This window comes from Syzygium oleosum, unplaced genomic scaffold (genome assembly GCF_021117445.2).
Source record: "Syzygium oleosum isolate NSW1041296 unplaced genomic scaffold, Sole_v2.1 Sole_v2.33, whole genome shotgun sequence".
Taxonomy (NCBI): domain Eukaryota; kingdom Viridiplantae; phylum Streptophyta; class Magnoliopsida; order Myrtales; family Myrtaceae; genus Syzygium; species Syzygium oleosum.
The window spans coordinates 1,563,682-1,590,946 of record NW_026607517.1 but is presented as its reverse complement, the minus strand read 5'-3'; the positions used below and the strand labels follow the sequence as shown (position 1 = coordinate 1,590,946).

General features: G+C 41.5%; 5 protein-coding genes across 6 annotated transcripts; 1 reads left to right on the top strand and 4 right to left on the bottom strand.

Annotated features, from left to right (window-relative positions):
- Window positions 1-215: 215 nt before the first annotated feature.
- Window positions 216-5,525, bottom strand: LOC115672941 (ceramide synthase LOH2-like). The gene is made up of 6 exons (XM_030594942.2): window positions 5,129-5,525; window positions 4,149-4,357; window positions 2,881-3,036; window positions 1,425-1,610; window positions 1,160-1,338; window positions 216-586 (listed from the first exon to the last, which is right to left on the bottom strand). Exons 1-6 carry the CDS (start codon window positions 5,228-5,230, stop codon window positions 567-569), a joined length of 852 nt encoding a protein of 283 aa, XP_030450802.1. The 5' UTR covers window positions 5,231-5,525; the 3' UTR covers window positions 216-566.
- Window positions 5,526-6,506: 981 nt separating this feature from the next.
- On the top strand, window positions 6,507-9,356 carry LOC115672726 (uncharacterized). Its single transcript, XM_030594642.2, has 5 exons — window positions 6,507-6,796; window positions 6,928-7,072; window positions 7,351-7,508; window positions 7,748-7,832; window positions 7,927-9,356. Exons 1-5 carry the CDS (start codon window positions 6,594-6,596, stop codon window positions 9,199-9,201), a joined length of 1,866 nt encoding a protein of 621 aa, XP_030450502.1. The 5' UTR covers window positions 6,507-6,593; the 3' UTR covers window positions 9,202-9,356.
- Window positions 9,357-9,868: 512 nt separating this feature from the next.
- Window positions 9,869-13,103, bottom strand: LOC115672727 (ferredoxin--nitrite reductase, chloroplastic). Its single transcript, XM_030594643.2, has 4 exons — window positions 12,472-13,103; window positions 11,564-11,918; window positions 11,011-11,299; window positions 9,869-10,881 (listed from the first exon to the last, which is right to left on the bottom strand). Exons 1-4 carry the CDS (start codon window positions 12,857-12,859, stop codon window positions 10,141-10,143), a joined length of 1,773 nt encoding a protein of 590 aa, XP_030450503.2. The 5' UTR covers window positions 12,860-13,103; the 3' UTR covers window positions 9,869-10,140.
- A 3,784-nt stretch (window positions 13,104-16,887) lies between these two features.
- Window positions 16,888-22,241, bottom strand: LOC115672753 (glycoprotein 3-alpha-L-fucosyltransferase A). Of its 2 annotated transcripts, none has more exons than XM_056304839.1 (7): window positions 21,329-22,241; window positions 20,423-20,587; window positions 19,185-19,329; window positions 18,491-18,595; window positions 18,018-18,174; window positions 17,671-17,898; window positions 16,888-17,501 (listed from the first exon to the last, which is right to left on the bottom strand). In XM_056304839.1, the coding sequence occupies exons 1-7, from the start codon at window positions 21,737-21,739 to the stop codon at window positions 17,252-17,254; spliced, it is 1,461 nt and encodes a 486-aa protein (XP_056160814.1). In that variant the 5' UTR covers window positions 21,740-22,241; the 3' UTR covers window positions 16,888-17,251. The 2 variants fall into 2 exon arrangements, with proteins under 2 accessions (XP_056160814.1, XP_030450540.2); XM_030594680.2 differs by having other exon boundaries at window positions 19,185-19,426; window positions 20,427-20,587; window positions 21,329-22,239.
- Window positions 22,242-23,810: 1,569 nt separating this feature from the next.
- LOC115672812 (uncharacterized) lies at window positions 23,811-24,666 on the bottom strand. The gene is made up of 2 exons (XM_030594765.2): window positions 24,167-24,666; window positions 23,811-24,063 (listed from the first exon to the last, which is right to left on the bottom strand). The coding sequence occupies exons 1-2, from the start codon at window positions 24,546-24,548 to the stop codon at window positions 23,966-23,968; spliced, it is 480 nt and encodes a 159-aa protein (XP_030450625.2). The 5' UTR covers window positions 24,549-24,666; the 3' UTR covers window positions 23,811-23,965.
- Between the last annotated feature and the right edge of the window lie 2,599 nt (window positions 24,667-27,265).

The following is a 27,265-nucleotide window of genomic DNA, read 5'->3' as shown; positions in this document are numbered from 1 at the left end:
CATCTCTCCTAAAAGTTCCGAGTGGTCGCCGCAAAAAAATCATACCGAGTCCGCACAACTCCGCCCTGAAGCATCACTTTCCGATGCTTCGCTGCAGGCTCGGCAGAGCATAACTGGCCTTCAAACGTCTTTCTGACTCTTTCGTTTCGCCTCGGCACACTGAACTGATAACAAAACCATAAATTATGCACTGAAAAATCATGAAAGCGGGAGGGTGAGGGAAAAACAACTCCCCGAAAAGGACAGCCGCGTTTTTCTTCTTGTCCATTTCGGGACATTCTCAATTAATCGAATCTGTCTATCGTATGAGCGGAAAGAGAGATTACACGAGGAATAGCCTATGAATTATATAGCACGAGGGGAAAAAAACTGGGAAAGATTTCCTTCGTTACCCTACCTCTCCAATACCGTCCCAAAAGGGGTCGAACAAAAATCAGGGACCATAGAATTTTTCAACTTCTTGCGATCAATGACAACTCGCCGACCAACAAGAGAGGCAAAAGATGCCACGCTCCCGTAACTAGCTTCCTCATGAAGAACTAATTTGGATGAGCCAAGACTTCCATCTAGTCATCATCCTCCGAATCTGTATTTCAAAGAGGGGAAAAGTCAGATAATTCGACGAGAAGAGACTTCGATTTTTTTGCCTTCCACAACAATATAAACTGAAAAAAAAGATCGATCGAGAAAACAACTGCAAGTGTCGCGAAGAAGTTTGGACGAGCAGTCGAGCTAATTGAAAGATGTGACAAACTCATAATCAAAGAGTGACCCATGAGTTACCATTTCGCTTCATTAGCTCTTCCTAATTTACCAGTACGCCTCTCGAATAAACCAACAGCATTATCTAATGGCAGTATGGTAGGAGATTTGAGAAGCAACGTAGCAATAAATATGCCACTTCAGGAAGTACGACGAGCAGCGCACTATTTTTCCTCAGGAAGTAGAACAGCAGCAATTGCACTATTCTAGTTATGTGAAAAAATTTCAAACGTTTTCTAGATAGATTTCACTTAGTCATAAGTGTCGACAATGGTCAACTCAATTCAACTAAGTTTTAGTAGGCGTTCAAGCATAACAGATGATCGTTGAATGTACGGCATCACCAGTAGTATAAAACAACGTCACACTAAAACTAGAAGAACTTTAAACCGCTTACCAGATCTTATATCTTCTCCCACTTTGCCTCTGTTTTTTAGCTGCTTCATGATCATTGAGCATATAAGAACCCACCAGTAAATATGGAACACAAGCAGAGTCAGAAGCATCGTGTTGAAGACGTAGTATAATGAACAGCCATAGATTTCTGATAGCGGCAAAAATTCACATAAGTGATAGCTGGTCGTCAAAAAACAAAAAAGCACAAGGTATCAGAAGCCATTGTAGACGAGCTAAAGGAAAAAACAGTCACCAGTGGATGCAACCTAGATGCTTTGATGACCCAAAAGGGGAAGAATATAAGCCTTAGTACGAGCCACGAGATGGCAAATAATGCAAAGCACAGGCTTGCTCTGAACTCCTTCTCAGAATACTTAAAGACTTTTGCAGCTTCCATCAGCACATCACTGGCATCATGGAGTGCAAGAATAATAGAGCCAATCCGAAAAAACCTGTTTCACCATTGAACAGCTTTTGTTAACTTTCTTCTTTAAATAGCCATAAAGCTTGAAGCGAAACATCTACCAACTGAAAACCTAAGAGACCATATGACTAGAAAACTTCTCTAAGATCAGTGTGCACACAATTTTCTTGTGTGCCATCTAAAGCTCTATTCTTCAATTCCGCCAAGTAGTCCTTTCTGATGGCTCGTCCAGATTCTGGCAGAGGTCCACCATACAGGGTGAAGAGAACCCCAAATGTTGTCCATCTTTCAATTTATTGATTGGCTGTACTTACCAGACCTTGAAATGTCAACTCCCCGAACCCCAAAGCTAATTTCTCCACATGAAAACATTTAGCTCGAAAAGAGAGAAGAAAAAGAAAAGGCATGACCTTAATAGCCATCATCTTTTGAAACAAAAAGTAGACAGCAATTTTGCCAGCTTTTCTGAATCCTGTCAAGCACTAATCAACAACATGCTGGTATTTCAATAAAATGATGCTGCTTTGTTTGAAATAAATATTGATATTTAAGTAGCCTCAGAATCAAGCACAGGGAAAGCAGCCTCTGGGGCAGATTCAAAGCTCAGACTTCCTTAATCAGTTTTCAGTAAAGTAAAAGCATTCGAGAAACTCAGTGGGAAAATGACCAAATAGTGGGAACTATAATTTGCTACAGCCCGGAGATGACTTAGTGTTAACATGGTAATATAAGCCACACAGTGCTTAAGCAAAGACCACAGATTTCTTGAACTTTCTAACATTTCTGTAACAAGGAGAGGTCTCACGATCTAAAAATAATGCGGCAGACTCCAGTCACCCCACATCCTTCTCTAATTTCTCAATAAATTGGCATTCTAAGGAAAAATTGTTTGGTTATATAGTCCAGCTTATCCATATGAGGCTAATGTAACCCAGTGAACAGGGTTCCTTTTTAGAAGGATCCAACAAATACATGTCATAAGTTATGATAATTGATGCAGGTTGACGTTTCTTATAGGATGAGAGAGATAATACAACATTTTCTATTCCATGCAAGAGACGTCACCACCTGCTAGAAGTGGCATTACAGGACGGACATGCTCAAGGAAAGAACATATTATAAAACAAGGTAAGCTCCACTCCAATGACAGCTATTTTCCCTTTTATTCCATTTGGAAGGCTAAAGCTAGGAAACCGAGAGATTACTTCACAATTGATGAGCACCGCCTCACCGGTACTAGTTAAATGGTGTTTTAGTTCTGGACATAACAAGGAATTACTGAGACAGTGAGACCCTACCTCGTCAAGAAGGAGTAACCAATTAAGATGACAGTGATTACATGATGAGACATCATGACAGCAAAATCCTTCCTTCGAGTCTCCCATGTAAGTAGGGCAGCAATGCTGTAGATGTAGAAACCACATTGGCACATGTAGAAAAGCCTAAGGGAAAGCCTGACACGCGGAAACAAATGGATATAGTCAAGATGATTATCCGATCTTGACTTTATTTTCTGACAAGCTTGACGTAGACTTTCAAGTTTCACTTTGGACATTAAAATTCATTTTGAAAAGTCCATTCATCAATGAGAGGGTCATAACAGCAGCCTTCCTCTTGTCACTGGTGAAGAAAGATGGAAGGTAAAGAGAGTATCTCGTGTCTTAAATGCGCCTCATCAGGGTAACCTAGGTCCTGGCCTAGAGCACGTCCACAAAAACAACATCTCATGCAGGAACCTTCTTTTCAAAGAGGAAAGAACAGTAAGCAAGATAATGACCTAATCTGAGAAAACTCCATCATACATCTGAGTTTAGGTTCTAAGACGTCCAAAATAGCTATCTGCTGATATGTAAGGAGAATAGTGGCCAACTACAAACTTATTGATCCTAAGCCTACTTGAAATGGAATGAGAAAATAATTTATAGCTTCCAGTGTTTGTGTGCCAATTTTTTCATAAATTATGGGGAAGAGGAGGAAATAACATGTGAGTTTATCCAAAGGGAATTTTGCTCTTCTCGTATAAAGATTTGGACATGCCAACTTTAAGGTCCACTTGTAAAAGCCAAGTGTAAATCTATTCCCTCAAACTTTAGCTCGTGCCTTGGATTTGGAGTGCAAATACTTAAATTATTCTTGTTAAGGAAGATTATCTCATTTCCCGTTTGGTATACAGACCACTATTCCAATAAAAGGCACGGCCAAAATCACGACATAGCTTGACTAATGAGTTAGTAATTGAAGGTATAACAAGTTCATCATAGCAAAACTTCCTGCTAAAACGTGGGGATGTTAGATCCTCTCTAGCAACTCAAATAAGTTTTTGGTCAATAATCGAGTATTTAGCATAAAAGACCCTGACATCCCCGTGTACTGTGTATGGATCCAAACAGAGAGTTGCAGATGATCACATGAAGATATTTAGCAAAAATGTAAGACACATTTGAATCCGGCACATACTCTTCCAAAAAAGCAATAAAGTTTGATGCACGCTAAAATCTGCTGAGTGAGGTTCGTCTTGCTGGAATGATTGATCAATTTCGGTTTTTCAAGCAAACAAATTACTTACTTCAGTTCTTGATTGGGCCAGCCTCTGAAATACTCTTTTGTGTCTCTAACCCATGGCTCTTGGTAGGTGATCGACAGAACAAACGCTTCAACAGTAGCATAGTACGTTAGCTTCCACATAGATTCCGAGATCTTACTGATCTTCGCTTGAACAGCCTTGTTAATCTTAAGTGGAGTGGGCCCATCGCGCAGCAACCAGAGTGCAAGTCTCTTAATTCATAGATAAAAGGAAGTGAGCACAGTGAAAGATTTCAAAAAAGGAGGAAGCATCACTCAATCCGATTCTTTTCTAATCTATGGATTTTGGCTCCATTGTCAGATTCAAAGACAATTTCCAAGTAATGAGTATGAGATCTACAGGGCTTGGTAGGGTAAAGGACTAGCAGAAGTCCACCTCAACCGTTATAATCGTACCGAGACGAAATGATCTCAAACAGTTCTCTCTCGTAAAGCTTATGAGCCAGAACTAGCGTTTCCAAGGCTAAATAATCCACTTCTGCGAGAGATTTTGCCTCTACCATAACAGAGGATGAATAGAACGAATTTCTTCTTCAATCGATAATGCAGTACTTTATCGACAACCATCCAACCATTATCCATGTGCGGAAGACATATATACAGGAGAAAAATGCACGTAAAGGAAGATGCATAGATACTTCTCAAAGCGAGAGAGACTGGCAAAGGCGCTTCCATAATGCTAGTAAACGACTGAACCCTACCTGATCGGACGAGATTGCGAACTCAGTCTAAACGATTAGAGGGAGAGAAACACTGAATCTACACCACCTAAAGAGACCTGATCCGAGCGCATCTAACAAGCAAGTCCTCACCCAGTCTACACTAGCTTCATATGTACAGCGATTGCATCAGTAGAAGCACAAGCAATACACCGCGCGAAAATCACCATCGAGAGAGCTCAAACAAGTTCGAGAATGCCGCGCGCTCAGAGCGCAAGGGGGGAGGCGAGGGGAAAAGCTTTACTCGGAAGATGAATCTGTCGCAGAAGAAGCGGGCGGCGACGAGTGCGACGGCGAAGTAGATTGCGATGAGGAAATCGACAGTACTCGGCGCGTTCGGGTCCATGTCGAGGAATCACACAACCGGAGAGAGGGACCGCAACAGCCACGAACCGACCAATCAGCAGATCGAGTCCCGGAGCAGCAGCTGCTCCTCCGTCCGCATTCCGAAGCTTCTTCCTCGGAGGGGGCAATGCCGCGAGCGGGGCAGTGATCGGCGGAGGATAGATCGGCGGGAAGCGGAAGGATGCGGCGGAGTGGTGGTGATCCGGCGGCGACGGCCGAGTGTTCGTGAAAATGCCAACTCGAGCGAAGGAGATTTGACTCTCGTCTTTCGTTTTTCTTTTTTGTCTTTTCTTTTACACCGGGTTGGCGCAATGATAAGGCTCTTCGACCCCCCCTTCCCTTTGCTTAAAGAAGCCAGATGCGTCAAGCTCTAAACTCTCCTCCTCGTATTAGGGGTACCCGTCCGGATGGAGAATTGCCCGGACCGGACCAAACCCGCTGGTTCTAGGCGACTTCCGAGAGCATCGATCCAATTCCCGGTTTTGATGGATGGAAGGACCGGATGGATTTTTTTTGTTTAATTTCTTAGAAATTTATCTTGCAAGGCTACGAGAACGCAGCCTCTTGCATTTTGGAGTTCTTATTGGTGGGATCCAATGCTTCATACCATTACATACCACAATCAGATGAGCCAACATACTTTATCTTGCAGGGTCTTGATTTCATATAGGAAAACTGGCAGTAGACAAATGGAGAAGAACAAAACACCTTTATTTTTCAACCGAAATTAGAAAATTTTTAATTACAGGAATTTAATCTGTCTGTGGAACCAGACCATTGGTTCTATTGGCCCACTCGGGAATCGGACCAAATCGGTTTCGAAAACTGGGAATCGGTTCCATTGTTCCGGTTTCCAATTTCTGGACCACCTGAAAACTGGTTATCTCTACCCCCTACTTCTAATTTCTCCAAGATCAATGAAAATGTTTAATTTTGGATAAATTCAAAATATCTTTTCGACTTTTGTCTAATGTGAAATGTGATCTATAAGCTTTTAATTTGTTCAGTGTGGACTCAAAACTGTAGCTCAATGTGTAATATCGCCCATAAACTTTTAATTTGTTCAATGTGGTCTCCGAATTTTTAGTTATGTTCAATCTAGTCTCCGGACTATATAAAAGCGTTCGATATTTCAATTCGAAACATGCATAAAAAAACAAGCTAAAAGTTCAAGGTCAACATCGAACAAATTAAAAGTTCACGGACAATATTGCACGTTGAACCAAAGTACATATTTTCCTGAATTCAATTTAGCATCGAACAATAGTTATTGGCTCCCAAAACGCGCCGTCTAAAGCCATGAAGGGGAAATGCGCGCAGGGCCCACCCGGAGAATTCAAATTTAGGTCGACACCGCCATTGAAATGAGATTCTCCAAAACTCTCCTTCTTCCACCTCCACTGCTTCGACACCTGAGGCTTTCTCTCTCTCTCTCTCTCTCTCTCTCTCTCGTCGCGAGCATGGCGGAGACCAGCGCCGCCCAGCCGCACCACGACGATCTCTTCTCCTCCGTGATCTCCGACATCAGAACCTACGCCGGCGACGATCCGCTCCTCCCCTGGCTCCGGTAACTCCAGATTGTCCCCCTCCCCCCTCCGGCTGTTCCGTATTCTCGCGCTGCGATCGGTCCCGTTTCGCATTCGCTAGAACTGTGGATTGACCGGCGTCTTTTTCGCTGCTTTGCGATGCTTGTGGCAGTGGGATCAGGAGGATGAAGGAGCGTCTTCCCCCTCACGTCCTGGAAGAGAAGCTCCCCAGGTTTCTCCAAAAGTGCGCCGAGAAGTTCCAGTCGGACCGCCGCTACAGGAACGACTTGCGTTACCTTCGCGTTTGGTTGCAGTTGGTAAAAAAAAAAACACCTTTCCTTTTAACTGCATTCGTTGCAATTCAGAAGTTACATGTGCGTGTATGTGTTGGGAACAAATTTGCGAGAATCATTAGTCTCTCCTTATTGTCTTTCCATGAATATGGGAAGCCTTGCTCAAAGTAAGCCAAAAGGAGTTGGATTTAGGTGGAGCTTTTGTGGTCTTGTCATGTGAAAATGCATTCACGAGATTAGAGTCTTATTTCATCATCGATCAAAATGGTATTGAGTAGATTTCGTTGTCGATAACTGTGCAGATGGATTATGTCGATGATCCGAAGGTGCTTTTGAGAGCAATGGAGATGAATCGAATTGGGACGAAGCGGTCTCTCTTCTACCAGGCATATGCTCTTTACTTTGAGAAGACGAAGAAATTCGAGGAAGCTGACAAGATTTATCACTTAGGAGTGCAAAAGTAAGCTTTTACCCTGTTATTTTCACGGGTGCACGGTTCCTTAGCGGAAAAACAAGGAGATAGCTCATTTACGGGCAACGAGTTTTTTGCAACACAAACTGTGAAGCTGTTCTAGTGTAGCAAATTGGCAGAACCGTTGCTAACCTTTCTGTGTATGGATAATTTGGTTTCAGATGTAACTTTTAGAGACTTTACTCTTCCTGGTTTGTGAAGCTGCTTTTTTTTAAACTGTTGGGCAGCCTTGCCGAGCCGGTGGATGAGCTGCAGAAATCGTACGAGCAATTTCTCCATCGGTTGGAGAGACACAAGATTAAGAGGATCCAGGTATCATATGTTCTTCTTTTGATGTTGCTTGTGGCAGCTTTAAGTGATCCTTCTCATTGTCATAGTCATCTAATATACGGCGGATGTTCCACAGCATCAAGAAAGGAGGGCCACCAAAGAAAACATTTTCCATTCTTATGGAAGGCTTGATGGGACATGCCACGACAATGGCACTAAGAAATCAGTTTCTCAGGAGAAAAATGTCGATGCTGATGAAATTCGGGAGGGAAAGTCTCAAAATGGTAAGCAACTAGCAGAATCAAGAACAGATGGGATCGCTGGAAAGGAATGGAGTGGAAGGATGGAACTGAGAAAAACATCAAAGCAGCAACTGACTGAGGAAATGAAAGTGGATGAACCTGCCATATCTTGCCATGATACTGTAATGGTAAAGTTGGTAGACACTGCCCTAGTTGGAAAGCCTGAGGCAGAAGATGCATGCCATCATGGACTGGTGGAACCAACAATAAACATGAAGGAGGCAATGAATGCCATCAACAGCATGTTCAGAGAGCCAATTGATTTAATGCCAGTTGGCAGAGGATCGCTTAGGAGGCATGAAAGGGAAAAGCAGAGTTCCAGCAGCAATTTCAAGGTTTTTGTTGACGAAAACCTAGAGAAGCAATTTGAAGCATCTCAAGATCAGAAGTGGGAGAAGACTTGCTCACTTCAGCACACAAGATCCACACTTGCTCAGCCTCAGGAGGAAGGATTGCAAATATACATTGACGAGGAAGGAAATGATGATGGAAAGGAGAATAGAGACTCGGAGCTGGATCAAGCACAAAATGTCTCTGATTCACATGTGAATGCTTTCGTGTTTCCTCGACCAAAGGATCTTGCTTCTGAAAACTCTGATGAGCTGGGTATAGCAACCTCATCCAGAGGAAAATTCAGAGAGGATACAGTCGTTTGCAAGTTTGTTGGTTCAACCATATTAGATGAGCCAGTGGTGGAGAATGCTTGCCATCATGGCCTTGTAGACCCCACGATCAACTTGAAAGAGGCCATGGAGGACATAAATAACATGTTTGGAAAGCCAATAGAATTTGTAAGATCTAGAAGATCAAAGAAGCGGGAAAAATTACCGGAGAAGGAGGAAAATTATAGTGGATTTCTGATACTTCCTGATGATGAATTGGAACATCAACCAGTTGTGGATCCACGGATATCAGCAGCAAAAGCTCTTGACAGGGAAAGAGGTATAGGGTTTTCAATTCTTTCCGATGACGTAAAACATCCTAAACACAAGGTGGCACCAAAACCATCAAGCAAATCAAGAGAAAGTGACTTGTTTGAGCCAACCGTCTTTACTAAGGAGGCCATGGATGATATCAACAAGTTGTTTGGAATGCCGTTGGATTTCTAAGAAACTCTTGTGCTGATTCAGACGATACGTGCCTCCACCTTAGATAGGTTGAGTTCTGCCGTGTTCAAGCTTTTAAATATGTTGGATGACGGGTGTATTGCATTGTCAGATTGTTGAATGTAGTTTATATTAGTAGCGCCTTTTTTTATTTTCTACACTTTCAATCAAACTATATTTTTGTCTGAGTGGGAGAGCTGATGCGATCTAAGGTTCTGCGTTGCATCAGAAAGCTTGGTATCTTAATTTCGAAATTCAAAATGGGAATACATAATTGATTCCTGGTAATATTTTCACGTCCTTTGAGTAGTTGCATGAATTGACTCAAATACGCAGTGAACAAAAAGGGCAGACATTTATGTTAGCAAAGTGCCTGGGATTGGAAGTTGAATCAAGCAAATTCTTGGCGTGATGACTACAGAGCAGATGTGACAAGTAAATGAATGGAGGTGATTTTTTTTCCCCTCTCTGAACTCCTAAAGATAACGGTGTTTGAAAATTAAAGCTGGAGAAGTAAACTGTATGAGGTGACTCAAATACCAGTGGAAAAGCCTCCACACATCAAGCTTTCCCTCATGTGCTTACGCCGTTTCACGCTGACAAGCAATCATAACAGCGAAAATTAGTCTTATTAGGTTGATATCATCATAGTTCGTGAGTACAAGGAGAATTATCTGGATATCCCTCGTATCTTTCCCATTCCTGACAGTTCATTCAAAGTGGAAAAATCACACTTTTTGTTCCAACATCCCCCCAAAACATGGTTTTCCAAAAGAAGAGGCAACTATTGATACCAATCATTAGGCAATTGCTTGTGCTAAAAGCTCGCTGAAAATCAAGTGTACTCCCCCATGTTGAGTATAGTTTGCAATCCCTTCAATTATTAGCATCCTACCGGGAATTCTTGTATGGACAGCATGTCGATCTCTACACAGGATACAATCAATCTTCGGCTTCTTCCCTCTCTCTGAGAACAGCTCCGAAGTGTTTCACCAGTATGTCAACAACTAAAGGCACCACATCTTTACAAGGAACACCTTTCTTATAAACATCTCCTAAGTGCGAGTCACTCCCAATTCTGCCACCCAAGAAAACATTCACCCCCTCACAAGTCTTCCCATTCTCATCCCTTGTCATGCACCCCATGAACCCGATATCAGCTACTTGTACTTGTCCACAACTGTTGGGACATCCAGTCCAGTGCATCCTCACGGGTCTGGTCACGGAAACAAGCCTTTCCACTTCCTCAGTCACCTTTAGAGCCCTAGCCTTTGTCTCAATAATGGCTTGACCACAGAACTGGTTGCCGGTACATGCAACAAGTCCTTTCATGAGAAGAGGTGGACTGGGGGAAAATCTGTTCTTCAAGAGAGGCTCATTGAGCAAGGTTTCAATTCTTGAGTTCTCGACGTTTGGAATGACGATGTTCTGTTCCACAGTGAGCCGGAGTTCACCTGATCCGTACTTGTCAGCTAGCCGAGCTAGCTCGTCCATGTCATCTGCTTGGACCCGACCAACTGGAATGTGAAGTCCAACAAAGCTAAATCCTTCTTGCTTCTGAGGATAGACCCCTAGGTAATCCCTTCGCTCCCATTGCTTGTGAACCAGGTCCTCAGGGGATGCTCTTTCTAGTTTCTGGTGGGGCATTCTCTTTTCTACCTCTGACCTGAATCCTTCAATACCCTGCATATATTTTGGAGAGTTCACATGTTCATCAGATTAAGAGGATGAAAAAACTAAAATTTTTAACCGGTAAGACCTCTTAGAAGAGCAATAAAACATCCATTTGGAATTAACCCCATCATTGCTTACCAGTTCATCAATTAACCACATCATTCTTGTCCTCTGCCTGTTTCCTCTGGTTCCAAGATCCCTGTAGGCCTCAAGAACAGCTTTGCACACAGGGATTACATCATCTGCTGAGACCCAGGCATCGAGCGGAATTGCCTCCTCACAACGCTTGGGGCTAAAGAATCCACCAACCAGCAAATTGAATCCAAATTGTCCATTCTTCGTTGCAGGCATGTAGGCAAGGTCATTGATGTGAGGATGCTCATAAAGATCATGAGAACCGATCACACAGACATTCCATTTCCGAGGCCTGCACAGTATCAATGCACATGAGCTCATTGATTGAAACATTGTAAAGTCAAAAACTTTGCAAATAAGTCATTTTGGTGGCTCTCTTATAATTTTTTTTTCGACAAAAGGCTATCTTAGATTCATTGACCGATATATGCGCTACTTAATTGCTGCCAATTTGCAGTAACATGATAGTTAGTTACCCCTGAAGACAATCGGTCATAACAAAGTACGATCATGCTAAAGAATGTCAAAGCTATAAACTGAAACAGAAAGAACTCACAAGTTTGTAATGGCAGGATTTCCATGGAAATTCCCGGTGATGAATTGGGACAGTAGATTAGTATAAGGCCGTGTATCAACTATCTCGTCAGGATCGATGCCTGCCAGGGGGTTTCCAACAGGATTCCTCACATTGTCCATGCCACTTTGGAGGCTGGTCGAGCCAACTTCAGCCAAGCCCTTGAGTATTTCCGGAACATCAGGCAAAACCACCCCTCTGATCTGCCAGTTCTGCCTGGTGGTCACATCCGCGCACCCGTCTTTTCCATATTTCCTGATGACGCTCGCCAAGTATCGAGTTTGTGCACTTGTTGTCACCCCATTTGGCAGCTTCAGCCTCATCATGAATCTACCATCTAAGCACCAGAGACGCAAATTATAACGAGACCAGATTAGCACTTTAGGTGACCTCGCCATTTGTTCAGCAAACTATTTGCAAGTATTATATCCTTTATCCCTATGGTCCGTACTTTGGTAAAGACTGGTCTATCAATTATCTTACTTTTGCAGGGTCACATAAATGTCGGAGATTTTCTGCAGCTGATGTGCCACGCATTTTCTTAAGAATTCAAAAAAGCAAACACCAGTGCTGATGGAGAGAATAGAAAGGGTGATTTCTCAGCTTGTGAGGTTATTCAGATTGAATGGGACACGAGCTCTTATGAAGAGGATGATCAATCAACCCTCAATACCAAAGCTCGTATGCATATTGCTAATCACTGACACCTTGACCTACAGATCGTCAAGCACTATCTTCCTCCGCTAGGAATGACTCCTCCTATTCTCTTGTGGTGTACTTGTTTCTTTAAATGCATCCAAGTCCTAAACAACTCAGTAGAGCATATAAGGAAAAGAAATATAGGCAGATCATATTGGAATACAAACATATTAAATAAGGTGTAGACTCACATTGATGCTTCCTCCTGTGAAACAAGCCAAGCCACTTGAGCCTCACATCGATATCCTCCTTAGTGTCCTTAGCCTTGTCGACATCTTCCATTGACATCTTAGCAAGCTCTTCAATTCCATTCTCCATGAACAGCTTCATCGGCTCTTTCTCAATCTTCACCTTCTCCTGAGGATTTATGCCCTGCCTGAACTTCTCCTTCAGCACCCAATACCCATCTCTCTCCTCCACCCTCGGCTCCAGCCTCGCCACGTCTGCCTCCTCCACCCCTGGCGGAGGTGGGGCAGCCGTTGGGGAGGTGGCTGCATACACCTTTGTCCGGGAGAGAGAAGCTGAGCTCTTCTGACGTGGTAAGGGAGATGAGAGAAAGCGGATGGACATGGAAGACATGGTGCAATGCTTATGCGTTGCTCAAGATCAAGAGCTTCTTGTTTGTGATGTGCTTCAATGGGGTCAGACATAGATGTTAGCATCTTCTAGGCCTTATGAAGGTTATTGTTGGGGACCTTAGGAGAGATGGAAAGGAGAGGAAGAAGAGAAGCTGAATAAATGGCCTCTTGGGTGTTGCTAAAGGTCAGTTACTATTTTTCGTCTTTTTGGTCCCCCTGAGGTGAGATGGAGATGCATGGTGGGTGAAGGGATAAAATGTTCAGATTGTCCTTATTACTGCATGGTATTATCCAAATACTTTCCATATTTTTTATTGCCGTTCCATTTTGTGTTTCTGCCATCTTTTACTATATCTGGGTCAGGAGGAGGAGGAGGTGGCTGCGACTCGGGCTGCAGGATCAAATGACTTTTGCCATTTGTCAAGGGTTCATTTTAAAACTAGCAAAGCTAAGTTTAGTCTCTCCATTTGCATTTGTAAAGAAGGTGACGAAGCTACTCGTGGGAGACCAACCAGTGGGCTAACAGACGTTTACCGATTCTGGTTTTCCGACATAAGATTTCCGTCTCTTGCCGATTAGTTTTGATCGACCAATTTGGCCTATTGAGTGTTACTCTCCCTCAGGACTGTCCCACCATGGGCGGAAAAGAACCAAAGAAATCTTTATCAGCGAGGAACATCTGTCGTTTCTTGTGGTGCTCCAGCCGGAGAAAAAGGACAAAAAGAAAAGACAAGCAATGGTTTCCAACCCAAAACTTATTGACCAATCAGGAAGTGATCACTATCTTCTCCAGTAAAATTTTGTCTAGCTGACCCCAAAATGATCGATGATCACTCCTATCAGTACAGTCTGCATGAGAGTCCAAATGACAATGCTCTTGTTCCTCCCATAACTCACTCATGCTATGGGATTTTCCTCCCTCATTTTCCTGCTCTTTCAAGATTATTAACTCTCAGCTCAATGTCTCCACACAGCAAAACTTCTGTGTTTTTCTGGGTATTATTTCATTATTTTCTCCAAGGTCTTACAGTCATAATAAGTTAATAACATCATTTAGGTTTTGAAAAGGACAGTCCTCCCTGGCTTGCGGAGGACAACGTCAAAGCAAGGAGAGAAGAAGACAACTTGAGAAAATTATGGCTGCCATTTCGAGGCGACCAATGGCCTAAGGGACACGTGGGCTCATGCAGGAATTGAGAGGCCGGGCACCTTTTCAAAGCAGCCAAAGGTCACCCCACCGTGACAGCCGCCACACAGGGAATCTCGCAACGCGTGACCCCCCGGACTTCAATGAGAAGAAGATGATTGAAGAGACGAGGAAAAGAGCGAGCCCCGTCCAGCTCATGAGGTCAATTTGCGAGTCTGAGGGAGAGTTCGACTGCTGTAAAATGAAAGTTCCAGGGCTTGACAGACTATGGTTCCTGAACTATGGAGTCGTGAATTGTCTATCGTCTTAGGATTAAAGAAAAGGGTTTTGGCTTATTTTATGTGAGGAGTAACGACGGTCCAGTGCTGCTGCTCCTCTTCCTTCCTTGTTTGCCCACCATTAAAATAATCAGGAGCAGCATTTTTTAAGTACGATGATTCTTCGACTAAAAGAAAAGTACGATGATTCCCCGAAGATTGATACACACAGGCGTTTTCTATCCATCTGTTGCTAAAGTTCGATTTGGCTCAATAATGTCCTCATTGACATCATAAAAATGATCCAACTTTTAGTTACTATCGATAAGGTGACAAACTCAATCAATGAAGATGGCTTAGTCATGAATTGACAACTTGTCAATAAAATAGACAACACACAACGTGAAAATTATTGACGAGAGCCTTCATCAAGACTTGGAAAGTTGATCGACGGAGTCATCGACAACGGGTAGTCGAAGAAAAACTAACTATTGGGTGTTTTGTTTATTGCCGCTATTTTAAGATATGTATAACTTTTTGTGGATAAGATAATAAGAGGTTGTGTACCTTCTTGTAACTACGTTAGAAAGTTATCTCTTTATTCAAATTCAGTAACGGTTGTATGAACGATTTGTAGAACGTTATAAATACCCAAATGTGTTTATTGTAAATGATCTTCAATTAATCAAAGAACTCAATGTTCTTTTGCAAATTTATTTTATCTTTATTTTCCAGAAAATTTACATGACTTGCCTTTAGTCTACGTACCTTTAATTTTCTTATCATTTACTTTGCTATCCAAAATCAATAAATGACGGCGACTTTTGTCGATCATCCACATTCTTGAAAAAATAGTTCATCGTTTTTGGTGAAACGATCATAGAAAAAATTGTTCAAAAATTCCTAAACCTACTACACTTTTACCAATTTAGTCATAAACTTTTTAGTTTTGTCAATTGAGTCGTAAACCTTTTTTACATTTTGCCAATAGAATCCATCCAGCCCAAATTGGCTGGAAATCACTGACATAAACGTTAGCCGTCCTACGTGATACAGCCGGCGCTAACGTAGATAATTTTAATATCTTTCGAATATTTTATTAATTTTTTTGAATTTTTTCTTTTCTTTTTCCTTCTTTCCTTTTTTTTTATTGTTGAGGCCGGCCGGGGGGCCACTGGCCGAGGCTCAGCGATCCCTGCTAGCCACTCGGCAAGGGCTGTGATCCTTGCCTAGTGACCGGTGAGGGCTCGCTGCCCTTGCACGCAGCCCATGAGCCTTCACTCAAATCTGGGTGAGGGCTGCGACCCTCGCCATGACTAGTGAGGGCTCACGACCCTCGCTCGGATTTGAGCGAGGGCTCGCGGCTCTCATCGGTCGCGTGCGAGGAGTGCTCATAGGCTCTCGCCCAATGGCGACAGGGGTCACCAGGCCTTGGCCCTGTCGGCCTTAACAATAAAAAAAAATTAACAAAAGTTAAGAAGGAAAAGGAAAAAGAAAATTAAAAAAAATCGAAAAAATATTAAAATATTATTAGAAATTCTCCACGTTAACGCCGGTCGGTGGACGGCATTTAAGTCTGTGATTTCCGATCGAAATTAGGTAGATGAATTCAATCGGCAAAATTTGAAAAAATTTTAGAATTTAATTGATAAAATTAAAAGATTTAGGATTGAATTGATAAAAGTGTTGTACATTTAAAATGTTTTGGATAATTTTCCAACCGTCCTGTAATCAAGTCTAGGAAGGATCTCCCCAGATCTAAATGGAATATGATTTGAACCAGAAGAGAAAAGTCAGATACTGCAATGCACCCACTTCAACATTGACCTGATCAATGATAGGAGCACCGGATGGGATTTTGGCCCTGAAAGATTTTGCGTGTTTTGACGAATAAACTTTCTTTGTAAAAAATCCGGACTTGAGCGAGCCTAACGAAGAGCGAAACTTCTTACAATAGGAATAGGCTTGCCGATTACCACACCCGTCGAATTGTGCTTCGGACCTGGTGCGCTCGAGCGGCCCCAATGAGCCACCAGGCTCCTGATCAGATCTGGCTGCAACATATGATAGGAGGAGCAAGTTTTTGAAAGTTAAGGTTTCGTTTATTTCGCGAAAAATAAATAATTTAGAAAGGTTTTTGCGTGTTTTGACAGATAAACTTTCTTTGTAAAATGTCTGGACTTGAGCGGGGCCGACGAACCCAAGTGAGTGAAACTTCTTACAAAAGGAATAGGCTTGCCACCAAACTCCTCATCAGGTCTGGCTTCAACTTATGATAAGATGAACAAGATTTTGAGAATTGTGATCCATTTATTTCGTGAAAAATAAATAATTTAAATTTTTTTTTTTGAAAAAGATCACTCGTCTCGCTTCCAAACCATTTTCTCTTCTCTCTGAGGTGTTCCTCAGACAAAGAGACTTCCAAATGGATTTTGTGCCATTCTAATAATTATGTCAGAAGACCTAAGTTCAACTACAGCGGTCAAGTGCCAAGCTTTCTAGATCTGCAATCTCAAAGGCGAAGCATAATATCAACACATCAACCTGGATTGTTGTGGTGGAGTATGTCCATCACTCTTCCAGTTCCATAACTACATAGGACAGAACGTATGTAGAAGATCAAGATTTGAACCGTGAATATCTGTATTGCCACCTCGAAGAGTAAAAAAAAAAATACATCGAAGGATATGTCCCGAGAACTGATCTAAATGCCCTGCACCTAAATAATTTAGATCCAGCTTCTGTCCTGGGCAAACACAATGATCAAATGTCTGAGCTTGCCACAGCGAGCTCGATAAATATTCTGTCAATTCTTAGATAAATTTATCGCTCCATCCATCACTCGCATGAGCACGATATGCAAAAGAGGATGGTGCACCGGAAGGCATCGGTCCGATTAGTTCCATATTCAGCTCCTCGCGAATTCCCACAGCAGGAAATGCACAAATGGCCCACTCTGCCAAACTGTAGTCAGGATGAGAAACTAATTTTAGACGAAAATCACTTCAAATTTCGCACATGGGTTGCTTTGCACGTGACTCCTTAGGTCGGCATCATTTTTGAATTTGAACGTATACAGAGCCTGCCTCTGCGTCAAGCCAACAGGATATATTCTGTAAATTCTAAGTTCATTTCCTCCTCTTATGCTTTCAGGTCTTTCTTCCTTCCAAATTGGCACATGGTTCATAGAAGTGAACTTCCTCAAAATTGCAGACTCCAGGGCCTCCAGCGTGAGTTTTCTGTATGAGCATTTAAGTATGTTGAAAATTCTTCCGGCATATCAAACAAGGAACATCAAAGAGGATTAGGTTTAACAAAGCGATGAACCGATAAATTTATCCTACATGTCAAATGTATAGAGAAATTACTGCTGTGCTGCAATAGTTTAATACATAGCAAGGTGCTTACCTCAAATATATGGACACCATCTCAAACCTCCCTCTTTCTCTCACAAACAAATGGTATACAGTTTCTGAGCCTCGAGTGCACTTGCATGGACGATTCTTGAAACCTGGGCTTTTCTCTTCTTTCTGCCTGATCGTGGTAGCAAGATGAATGCAAAGACGGCATGATGAGTGAACAGCTGCCATATCCACGAGGGCCTTGAAAGAATCGGATGGACCCTCATACTTCCACCTAATAGAGCCAAATTCATATTATAAGTCCTTCAGGAGCAATATTAGTTGCAATTCCAAAGCACAGAACAACTCAAGTCACATATCCTCAGAATCAGAACAAAATGAGCATTTCAGTACCTTAATGATTGGTTGTATTCAACAGGATTCTCTGAGAGGTACATCATTTTCTTGGCAACTTCTGGAACATCGTTTAACTCCCTGATAAGTAAATATGAACCAGGAGCTGGTGCAAATTCCTCAATGTTTGGTGGACCGATAACCACAGGAACAGAACCTGCAGAATTTGTTATGTCGCAACTATTTCAGCATTGCGACACAGTTAAAAGGTAATCGACTTACTCAAATTTTACAAACAGATAGGATATGTTTGCCAATGTCTGTCTGGGACAAACTTGCTCAATGGACCAAAACAATCCAAGCGATTGCCCCAAAGAGAAAAAGTAGTGTACTGAAATCCAGATAACTTGGTATTCACATTTGGGAAATCCCAAAAAGAGAGAAACACCAAGGAGATCAAATAGGAGAAAGGGTCAACTTTTCAACAAAAATATATCTATCGGACAACCTAAAAGACAAAGAACACCATTTACCGGCGACAAGCGATTGGAAGAATTTCTCGGTGACGTAATCTTCTTCATTAGAATTTTCAAAAGCCAAACTAAACTTGTAGCGCTTCAGAGCTTCCACTTTGTTCACTGCAAAATACCATAAACATAGTAAGGAGATATGAATAGCTCCATCCAACTCTGTTCTCTTTTGCAAAATAGCTGGTCAGAAAAACTTGCAGATACAGGATTCTCACACATTTGAGTGTCAATACTTCATGCAGGACGATATGCTTCTCAACTTCTGGACTCATTAGGAGTTCAATTTCTCATGGTAATCTAATTAGGTCGGTTAGAGAGTCGATTGGTGCTGGCCCTACTCTTTAAAACAAAATTTCACCATTTGCGTTCCATACGAAATATAAAGAGATCAATCGTTCAAATGTTAAAATGCACGGGTGAGATGCACAGCTTCATAGAACAGCATAGAGCTAACCTTCATCATTCTAATAGAAGTGTCAGTTTGCTTATAACATCCCCAATCCCCAATCCATTTGTTTATCACGTGAACAAGGCCAAAGGAAGCCACAAAGATTTAATAAAGAGACGCTGTCCAGTGAGTCAGTGACAATGACAGTCTCTTTCTTCACACAATGTTATACAATCTAAACTAAAGAAATATTTCTATAAATAACAGTTAACATTTTCAGATTGAGCAGCTAAAAATAAACGCACTCACCTCTCCCATCTCGGTTTCTATGGCAGCCACCATATGAATCTATTTTGATTTTAGTCTTTTCAAGGGCCTCGAGAGCTTGCAACCGAAAATTTCGAGCCCCACAGTTAGAAATAAAGGCAGCTGCGATGGCATTCTCAGTCTTTGGCTGCACGGGAGCCATAATATCATACTCAGCCCATGAAAAATATCCAACTGGAACATCAGAGGAAAGACTAGTCGTCATCACAATATCTATACCCCGCCTGTAACACAAAACATCTAAGATCAAAATAAAGAAAATTAGCAAGAAAAGGAATGGAGAGTGATGCATGCAACCCAGTCATTCTGCTAGCAGTATAATCCGGCGCACGTATACAGAGGCAGCATCAGTCATAATCATCGTAATCTATAAAGAAAAAAGTTTCTTGTGTAATTAATCTATAAACTATTCCTTTACCCCAAAAAAAAAAAAAAAACTATTCTGTCCCTTCCATCAAATGTTCTTACCTTAATAACAGCGAAAGTTTGACCTCATGGATCAGTAAAGCAAACACATTGACTTTCCGAATTACGCATGTTAATCGGACCATTTCCAGATCATTCTAATTCACTGCACGAGATTGTTTGGCAGAGATCTGAGTAATTCTGAGTTTAGATCTAGTAGTCAGGTAAACCACTTCCGGATCATGGAGTTCGGTTTGATGTCGCAGTTTTGATAGGTGGAAATTAATTATCAGATACTTGGTGATAAACGAGATTTACGATCGTGAAATACACAACCTTGCTGCTCGTTAGCAAAATAACTACTTGCACGCTATTCAGAAGTACACACTTTTGAACTTCTTCCCATGTTACATGCTGGTAGCAGACTAAGACCTCAAGGCTACATCTTCTCTCCACGTTCACTATAAATGAAATTATCAGATTACACATGACAAGCAAAGTGATTCAGTTCTAAACAACAGTCCCAACCATTTTCTCTCTCTCTCTCTCTCTCTCTCTCTCTCTCTCTCTCTCTCTCTCTCTCTCTCTCTCTCTCTCTCTCTCTCTCTCTCTCTCTCTCTAATGGATAAGCTCATGCATGGGGCGAATTAAACCAAGCTCATTGCTTCCCTTAATTCTTAAAAAAGCTTATATAGCAACAGCATCTGTCCAACATATGATAACAAAGAAATAACTCCAATATAGGGTCTACACAATTTTCTTGAACCTACAACACCTTTCAAAAGTACAATCAAGTCAATTTAGATAGTGCTTACCCACCGTCGTGCCTGAGCTATATTATTTTCTGAATAGTACTGTGCAGACTCCATTGATCTAAGTATACTAGCTGTTCTGGCTTCCCCATGCAATCCAAACTGCGCATCAGGTTTCTTATTTGGACTGAACCCAAACTTACATCCGACAGCACATGTCGTCCACTCCTGTATCATAAGGATGCCAAGGGATGTCTAGATTTTAGCATAATATCGTAAGAATCATTCCAACCAAATCACACTGACAACTCATTATGGCATTGTGCTAGAAACACGCCCAAGAGTCAGAGTTGAACCACAACTATTCAAGCATAGAGAGGAACACCAACATCTCAAGTGGAATGCTCAAACACATAGCTAAAACCAATCCAGACTAAAGGAGTGGAACTAGAATTTTTCCTTGAGATAATAACGGTACCAGCTAAAGGAAGTAGATATGAATTTACAAACAATAACTGCCAAACTTGAACATCCCCGCGTATGCAACGGCAATGTCATTTTATAGCGGCAGTTTCCTTCTCGAATGCTCGGTTTTTTAAAACTCTCACTTCACATAGACAGGAACCAGTACGAGTGAAGTAAACATGGAAGAGAAGCAAAGATAGTAATGAAAGGTACAATTCCTAGCCTGTTTATATTCCTTGTGTTATGTGTATCATGACTCAGTAGCTAAGCATTTATTTCTTGCTTGTCCATTCCAAATCAGTTTCAGAAAAACTTCATTTTCAAGAATCCAAACTACACCAAACAATTCAATCGACACACTATATGTAGCCAAAAGCCCAAAAATACAGCATCCTCTATAGTTACTCATTATCATAAAAGTAACATGCAGAACAATTGACGAACTTAATGGATCGAACAAGGAAACAATTTGACGTAGAACTAACAAATGAATATAGACCGTACCTCCTTAGGACCAGAAACCAAAATAGGGTCCTTGTCAAAATCCCTAGAATAGACCACGGCATCCTCTTTCTCCAACCACTCCTCGCAGCTTTCCGTCTCCGACCCCAAATTCCGGTCACTATTCTCCATCGCTACGGAAAAATCTTCGCCGTTCAGGGGCAGCTCGCCCGCAGGATGCGAGCGGTGGAACACATCGGCCCAAGAATCGACCAGAGACACGTTCTTGGACATATCAAGCCGACCCAGAAACGCGATCTCCGCAACCACCACGAGAATCACGAAGAGGGGCATGAAGTTGGTCCATTTCTTCTTGGGTGCCGCCAGATTTCCGTTGGCAAGGGGCGGAGCTTCGTGGGTATGCGCGGCTCTGGAGAATCTCTGATTCGAAGCAAGATTCGCCAACTTCTCCATCTCCTTCGGAAAACGCTACGGGGTTCCGGAGTACCTCCTCCCTCGGAAGCTGGGACTGGGAGATCGGAGATGACTTCAAAGAAGCGAACCAGGGCCCGGGACAAGAAAGCCTGATGGGTCTCGGGTGTCTCCTCGTCTTCTCTTCGGTTTCATCAGCCGTATGGGGAAACGTAATAGAGGACGTTGCTGTGGGAGAGGTCAGAGCGCAAGCAGGGACTTTTCTCCTCGGAAGTCAATGCAAGCGGACGAATTTGATTGAATATTCAAATCCCGCAAATAAAATAATGCGCACTGTCGTTCATCAAGGGGTGGAAAACAACTCCTAGAACCAACCCCCTTTCCCCAGTTCGCAGTTCCCCCACTCGCACAAGCAAAGTTCCAACTTCCAAGCCAGGTGGGTCTTACCTCAGGCCTTCCAAAGAAACGAAGAAGATATAGGGGTCAGGTAGGTCTGCTGGTTCACTCGGCCAAAAAGATGAAAATCTGGAAAAAAGCACACAGTGCCAGACACAAAGTGGGTAGACCTGCAGATCAAGTGTGTTCCCTCGGATCTGATGTTGCGGGAGGCCCAGTAGGTTTGGTGATGGATGGTCTATTTAATCGTGAAGATAACACTTAAGTTGCTCCATCAGTTGGGAAGGTGTAATGGGTTCGTTTAGAGATCATTGATGTGATCGTATCGTGACTTTTAATAGTACGGTAACGTGTCATGTGTTCATGTATCTTATACATAATCACTTGATTTCTCTAGTATGGTCTCTCTAAGTTAGCTCTATCAAAACACTCGATAAAAATGATTTATTTAACATATCCGATGTTAAGGAAAATAATTGTTAACGGAGAGATACGTAGGGGTATCATAATAAGCACGGATGCTATTCTTCATGACAGATCTTTCACGGGCGGCTGTTTAAAAATTAATCATGGCGAGTTCATCATTAAAGTAGCGGTGGTGGTGGATAGGCTTAATCATGCATGTTATTGTCATGATATATTCACTATTCGTGTGTATAAACATCCGGAGAAAAACCAGCTTGCCCATCGCATTATTGCACGTTGCAAAACATTCGCCTTCACAACGGAATGAAACATCTCACCGGTGGATGTTCGTATGCATGTTTCATCATTTAGCTGGGACGAAACGTTTGAGCGAATATGGAGATGCTTGGTGGGTGGGATCGATCGAATTCGTCATGACACAGCAGAACATCTGGTGACTGAACTGGGCTTCAAACCTGGTCCATTTCTCCTAAACATTGCTCATAGACTTCTGGGCTTCCTTCCCGAGTGCAAGAAGCCCACCCTCGTTCGAGTGCGTCCAATCCAAGACCTGCATCTTTTTTGTATTGGCACATCTCGTAGATACACATGCCAGTGGCCCAATTTAACCGCGACATGGAACTCACAATTAGGACGTGAGATATAACATGTTTTTTCGGGATCTAAGTATGTCCATAAAAAGGGCACATTTGTGGAGCCCGTGGGACTTGAGTTTCATTCTTCAATTTGTTGGAGAGGTAGATACTACGCGTTAATTTTAATGTTCGTGCATACCCAACTTAAAATTTTTGTGAGAATCCACTTCGATTGTATAATTATTCTTTAACCCTCTCATGCACCAGGCAATTCCACCTCTATTGTCCGATCAAACGCATGACGAAGCTAGAGGGCTTCTGAGGATTCATATCTTGGTTCGAGTCATCTCAATCGGTCCGTTAATTCGACCCCTATCCTATTTATTATTTTGCCATATTTATCAGGAATTCAAAACTAATTTTTTTGGGTGATATATCCGAATTTCCTATAATAAGAACATCTACCATATACGAACGACATCCCGCTCAAACCTAACGTTATTCTGCCAGCTAATTATTTTGCCAACAAAAGTCCAAAACATTAATATGTCTTACCATGATTGTGCTCCCAAAAAAAGGAAATAAATCCTGTCGAAATTATTGAGTTCTTGACAGCCTCCATTGACAGACGGTCTTCTCTCCTACTCCATCTTCATCCTCATCACAAGATTCAAAAGCAAAAATTCTTTTCAATTTGCAGAGATAATACCCAGATGAGAATGAAGTCGTTGGAGTTTTTCTATTGATTGAAAAGGGAATGTTATCGAACAAATTTTGACTGAGAAGATCAAATCAAGACCTCTCGGGCTATCTGTATTATCAATTTCCTATATACAACACTTGGTTTTTTGGTATCCTCCGATGCCGCCGATCAATGTGAGGAGGAAGGCGACGGAGATTGCCGCACCGAACACGCCACGATCTGCGCCCACTGCCTCAGCCTCGTCTTCACCGTCTCCGGATCATCACCTTCGGTTCAAGATCGAGAAAAGGTGTTAAGGAAAAGAACGATGCAGCATGCCCTTCATGTTTCGATCTCTGATTCATCGATCTGTATTGTGTGCGTGCGTACCTGGATCGTATATGGCGCTGGTGCTCTCGGCGTCGTTGTCCGAGACCAGGGACGACAGCGACAGCGACGACTCGACGGACGACGACCTGGACAAGCTCTTGTGGTACTGCTTGTTGACCGCATGGTAGAGCTCCAGCGCCGGGAAGGTGTTGGAGAGCTTCGGATCGATGTCCGGCGAGTTGAACCCGAACCCGAGTTCGATGCAGCCCTTCAGCTCGTCGAGGTCGTCGTCCGTCACGCTCGAGCGGCGCCGGCCCTTGAAGCTCCCCTTCCGCCTCTGCCACGCCTCCTCCCGGAGCACATCCGGGGACCACGAGTGCTGCTTGTGGAGCGGCCGTTGCGGCGGCCCCAGCCTCGTGGGCGGCGCGCTGGGCCTCGACATGGGCGGCCGCCTCTTCCGGTGGGTGGCGGCGGCGGCGGCGACGGCGGCCGGCGGAGTGTTTTGGAAGCTCGAAAAAACTGGAAAAGAACGAGATTTAAGGATGTTTTTGTCGGGTGAGGGAGGTTTTATAGGGAGGCCCAAGATATATTGCCACTTTTGAGAACAAGTTAGGGAAAATAACACAAATAATTCTTAAATTTTGATTAAATATATAATGTGGTCTTTAGACTTTTAATTTATTCAATATGATTCCTAATGTTTGATCCAACATTGAACATATTCATATAATTTAGGAACTAAATTGAACAAGTACCAAAAGTTCAGGGACCGAATTGAACGGATTACAAATTCAGGGACTACATATATTGAACATTAAGCTAAAATTCAAAGATCATATTGAATAAATTAAAATTTTAGAGACTACATTGTACATTGGGTCAAAGTTCAAATACCGTTAATGTTATTATCACAATAAGGAATTGAGATATTGCCAATAATTAGGACCGAACGAAGATTTGGTAACTTAGTTAATACGTTACGGCCACGTTGGACTGTTAGAGGGACGAGCTGTGTCTTGCTTGGACCTGCCCATGATTTGATATTATTGGCATATTCTTTCTTTCCAATTTTCAAATACCTAGGTCATATCACAATTGGAGTAACTTTATAAATATGCACTTGCCTCATAAAAGCAACATAATAATTGTACTATGTCTATGGTTGGAGTCATTTGAATAGAGATTAAGATTATTTTTAATGGGCACATTTGTTTTTTTTAAGGGGAAATTATTTAGAGATTATTTTACGGATGTCAATTATGTCCTAAACTTTTAAGTTTTACCAATTTAGTCCTAAAATCTTTGCGTGGAATTTTGTTATGGTCTTTGTAAGCCAATTTTCACTAGAAATCGACGATGACTAGACTGTCTTGTCAGAGATTTCCGGTAAAAGTTGACTGGAATGACTATATTGGAATTTCGCGAAAAAGATTTAAAATTAATTTGGCAAAATCAAAAAGTTTTTCACCGAATCCGTACAATAAATTTAGGACAAATTTAGTAATTTTCCCATTGTTTTTACGGATATCACACGTGGTTATTATCATCTCTAAAAGATTTAAAAACAAAAAAAAAAGGTATCATCTAAGTTTCGAACTAACCCTTTAAAATCATCATTTTCTCATCGAAAGGAATGTCATAAAGTCATTCTAAATTTTTTATGAACTAATCCACTCCATGTCCAGCTTGAGCAACTCTATCTTCTTCATTTTTTTTAAAAAAAATTATCAATATATCTATTATTTTGTGCGAAAATTAGGGCTAAACTTCGGGAAAGAAAGAAGAAGAAGTCGACGAGGTGTCGTGGGGTGTCGTTTTCGGCTAGTGTTTGCTTGACATGTAAGCTGAGAATTGGTTCTGGTACCTTCTGTCCAGATAGGCAAGTTGACCGTCCTATTCTCTCTTGCCAGCTCTGAATCTGGTGGCCTCCTCAATAAAATATTCTTGATTTGATCTTTCATTCTTTGATTATAAGCCTTCTTCAATTTAAAGTAATAAATCCCTAATAATTATTTAAGAGAACAAAATAAATTGATGGGACGGCGACACAAATAGTCTCTAAACTTTAGCTCAGTGTGTAATTTGATCCCTTAACTTTAAATTTATACAATTGAGTCTTTGAACTCTGACATAATGTTTAATGTAGTTCCCGAATTATATGAAAATGTTCACTATAGTCCATGAACTTGAATTAATGGAAGGTCTATATTGAATATTTTTCTATAGTTCGGGGACTAAATCGAATATGTATCAAAAGTTTTAGGGACCACATTGCACATTGGATTAAAATTCATGGTCTATATTGAATAAATTAAAATTCATAGACCATATTGTATATTGGGCTAAAGTTCAGGGATTGTTTGTGTTATTTTCCCTAAATTGATAAATAGTCTCTTGCCATTAACTCGAGCAATTTCTTCTTCTTGTTTTTTTTTACTCTTAATGACCGGATGATTCGGATTTTATCCGATTAAACCTCGAGATTCATGAAATTCTTGCTAGCCAATGACCCAATTAAGTCGGGACCTTGACTCAAACAAGTGGCATGAGAGATTGATAGCAAATTGTGCGTGATGATTCATTGGCGCGAGATTGATTGTCGAATTCACGCTAATACTCTTATTCTAATTTCGGATCATTCCTAATATTTGCTACTCAAACCCACTTACTTCCTATGCCTTGAACGAAGTAATTCAAGCAAATCTAATCACTAGGCTTTAGTTTTAAGTAGTCAACTTCATTATACGATTGGGATAATCATTTTTTTCATGATATATATTGCCTAATTACCTCAGATTCTCAAAATATAGAAAAAGAATCAAGTGAAGGCAACTAATGGCTTTATTTAAATTTTATTTGTTTCGTAAAAAATGAATGATCTGAAAAATATTTTTCGAAAAATGATTGCTTTTATCACTTAAAATAATTAGTCAATGACAAATATTTTCATTACCACAAACAACAATTTATGTATCTCTAAATATTTTCGTCGATGAGGAAAATAGTTTTCATTTATTCATTCTTATAAGCGATAGAATCAATCATTTTTAGGAAAATATTTTCAAAATAATTCATTTTTTGCAAAATTTCCAAAATGATTTTCAAGGACATGCCTACTTGTGGATGCTTGAAAAATAGTAGACAATTTTCAAAAGGGAA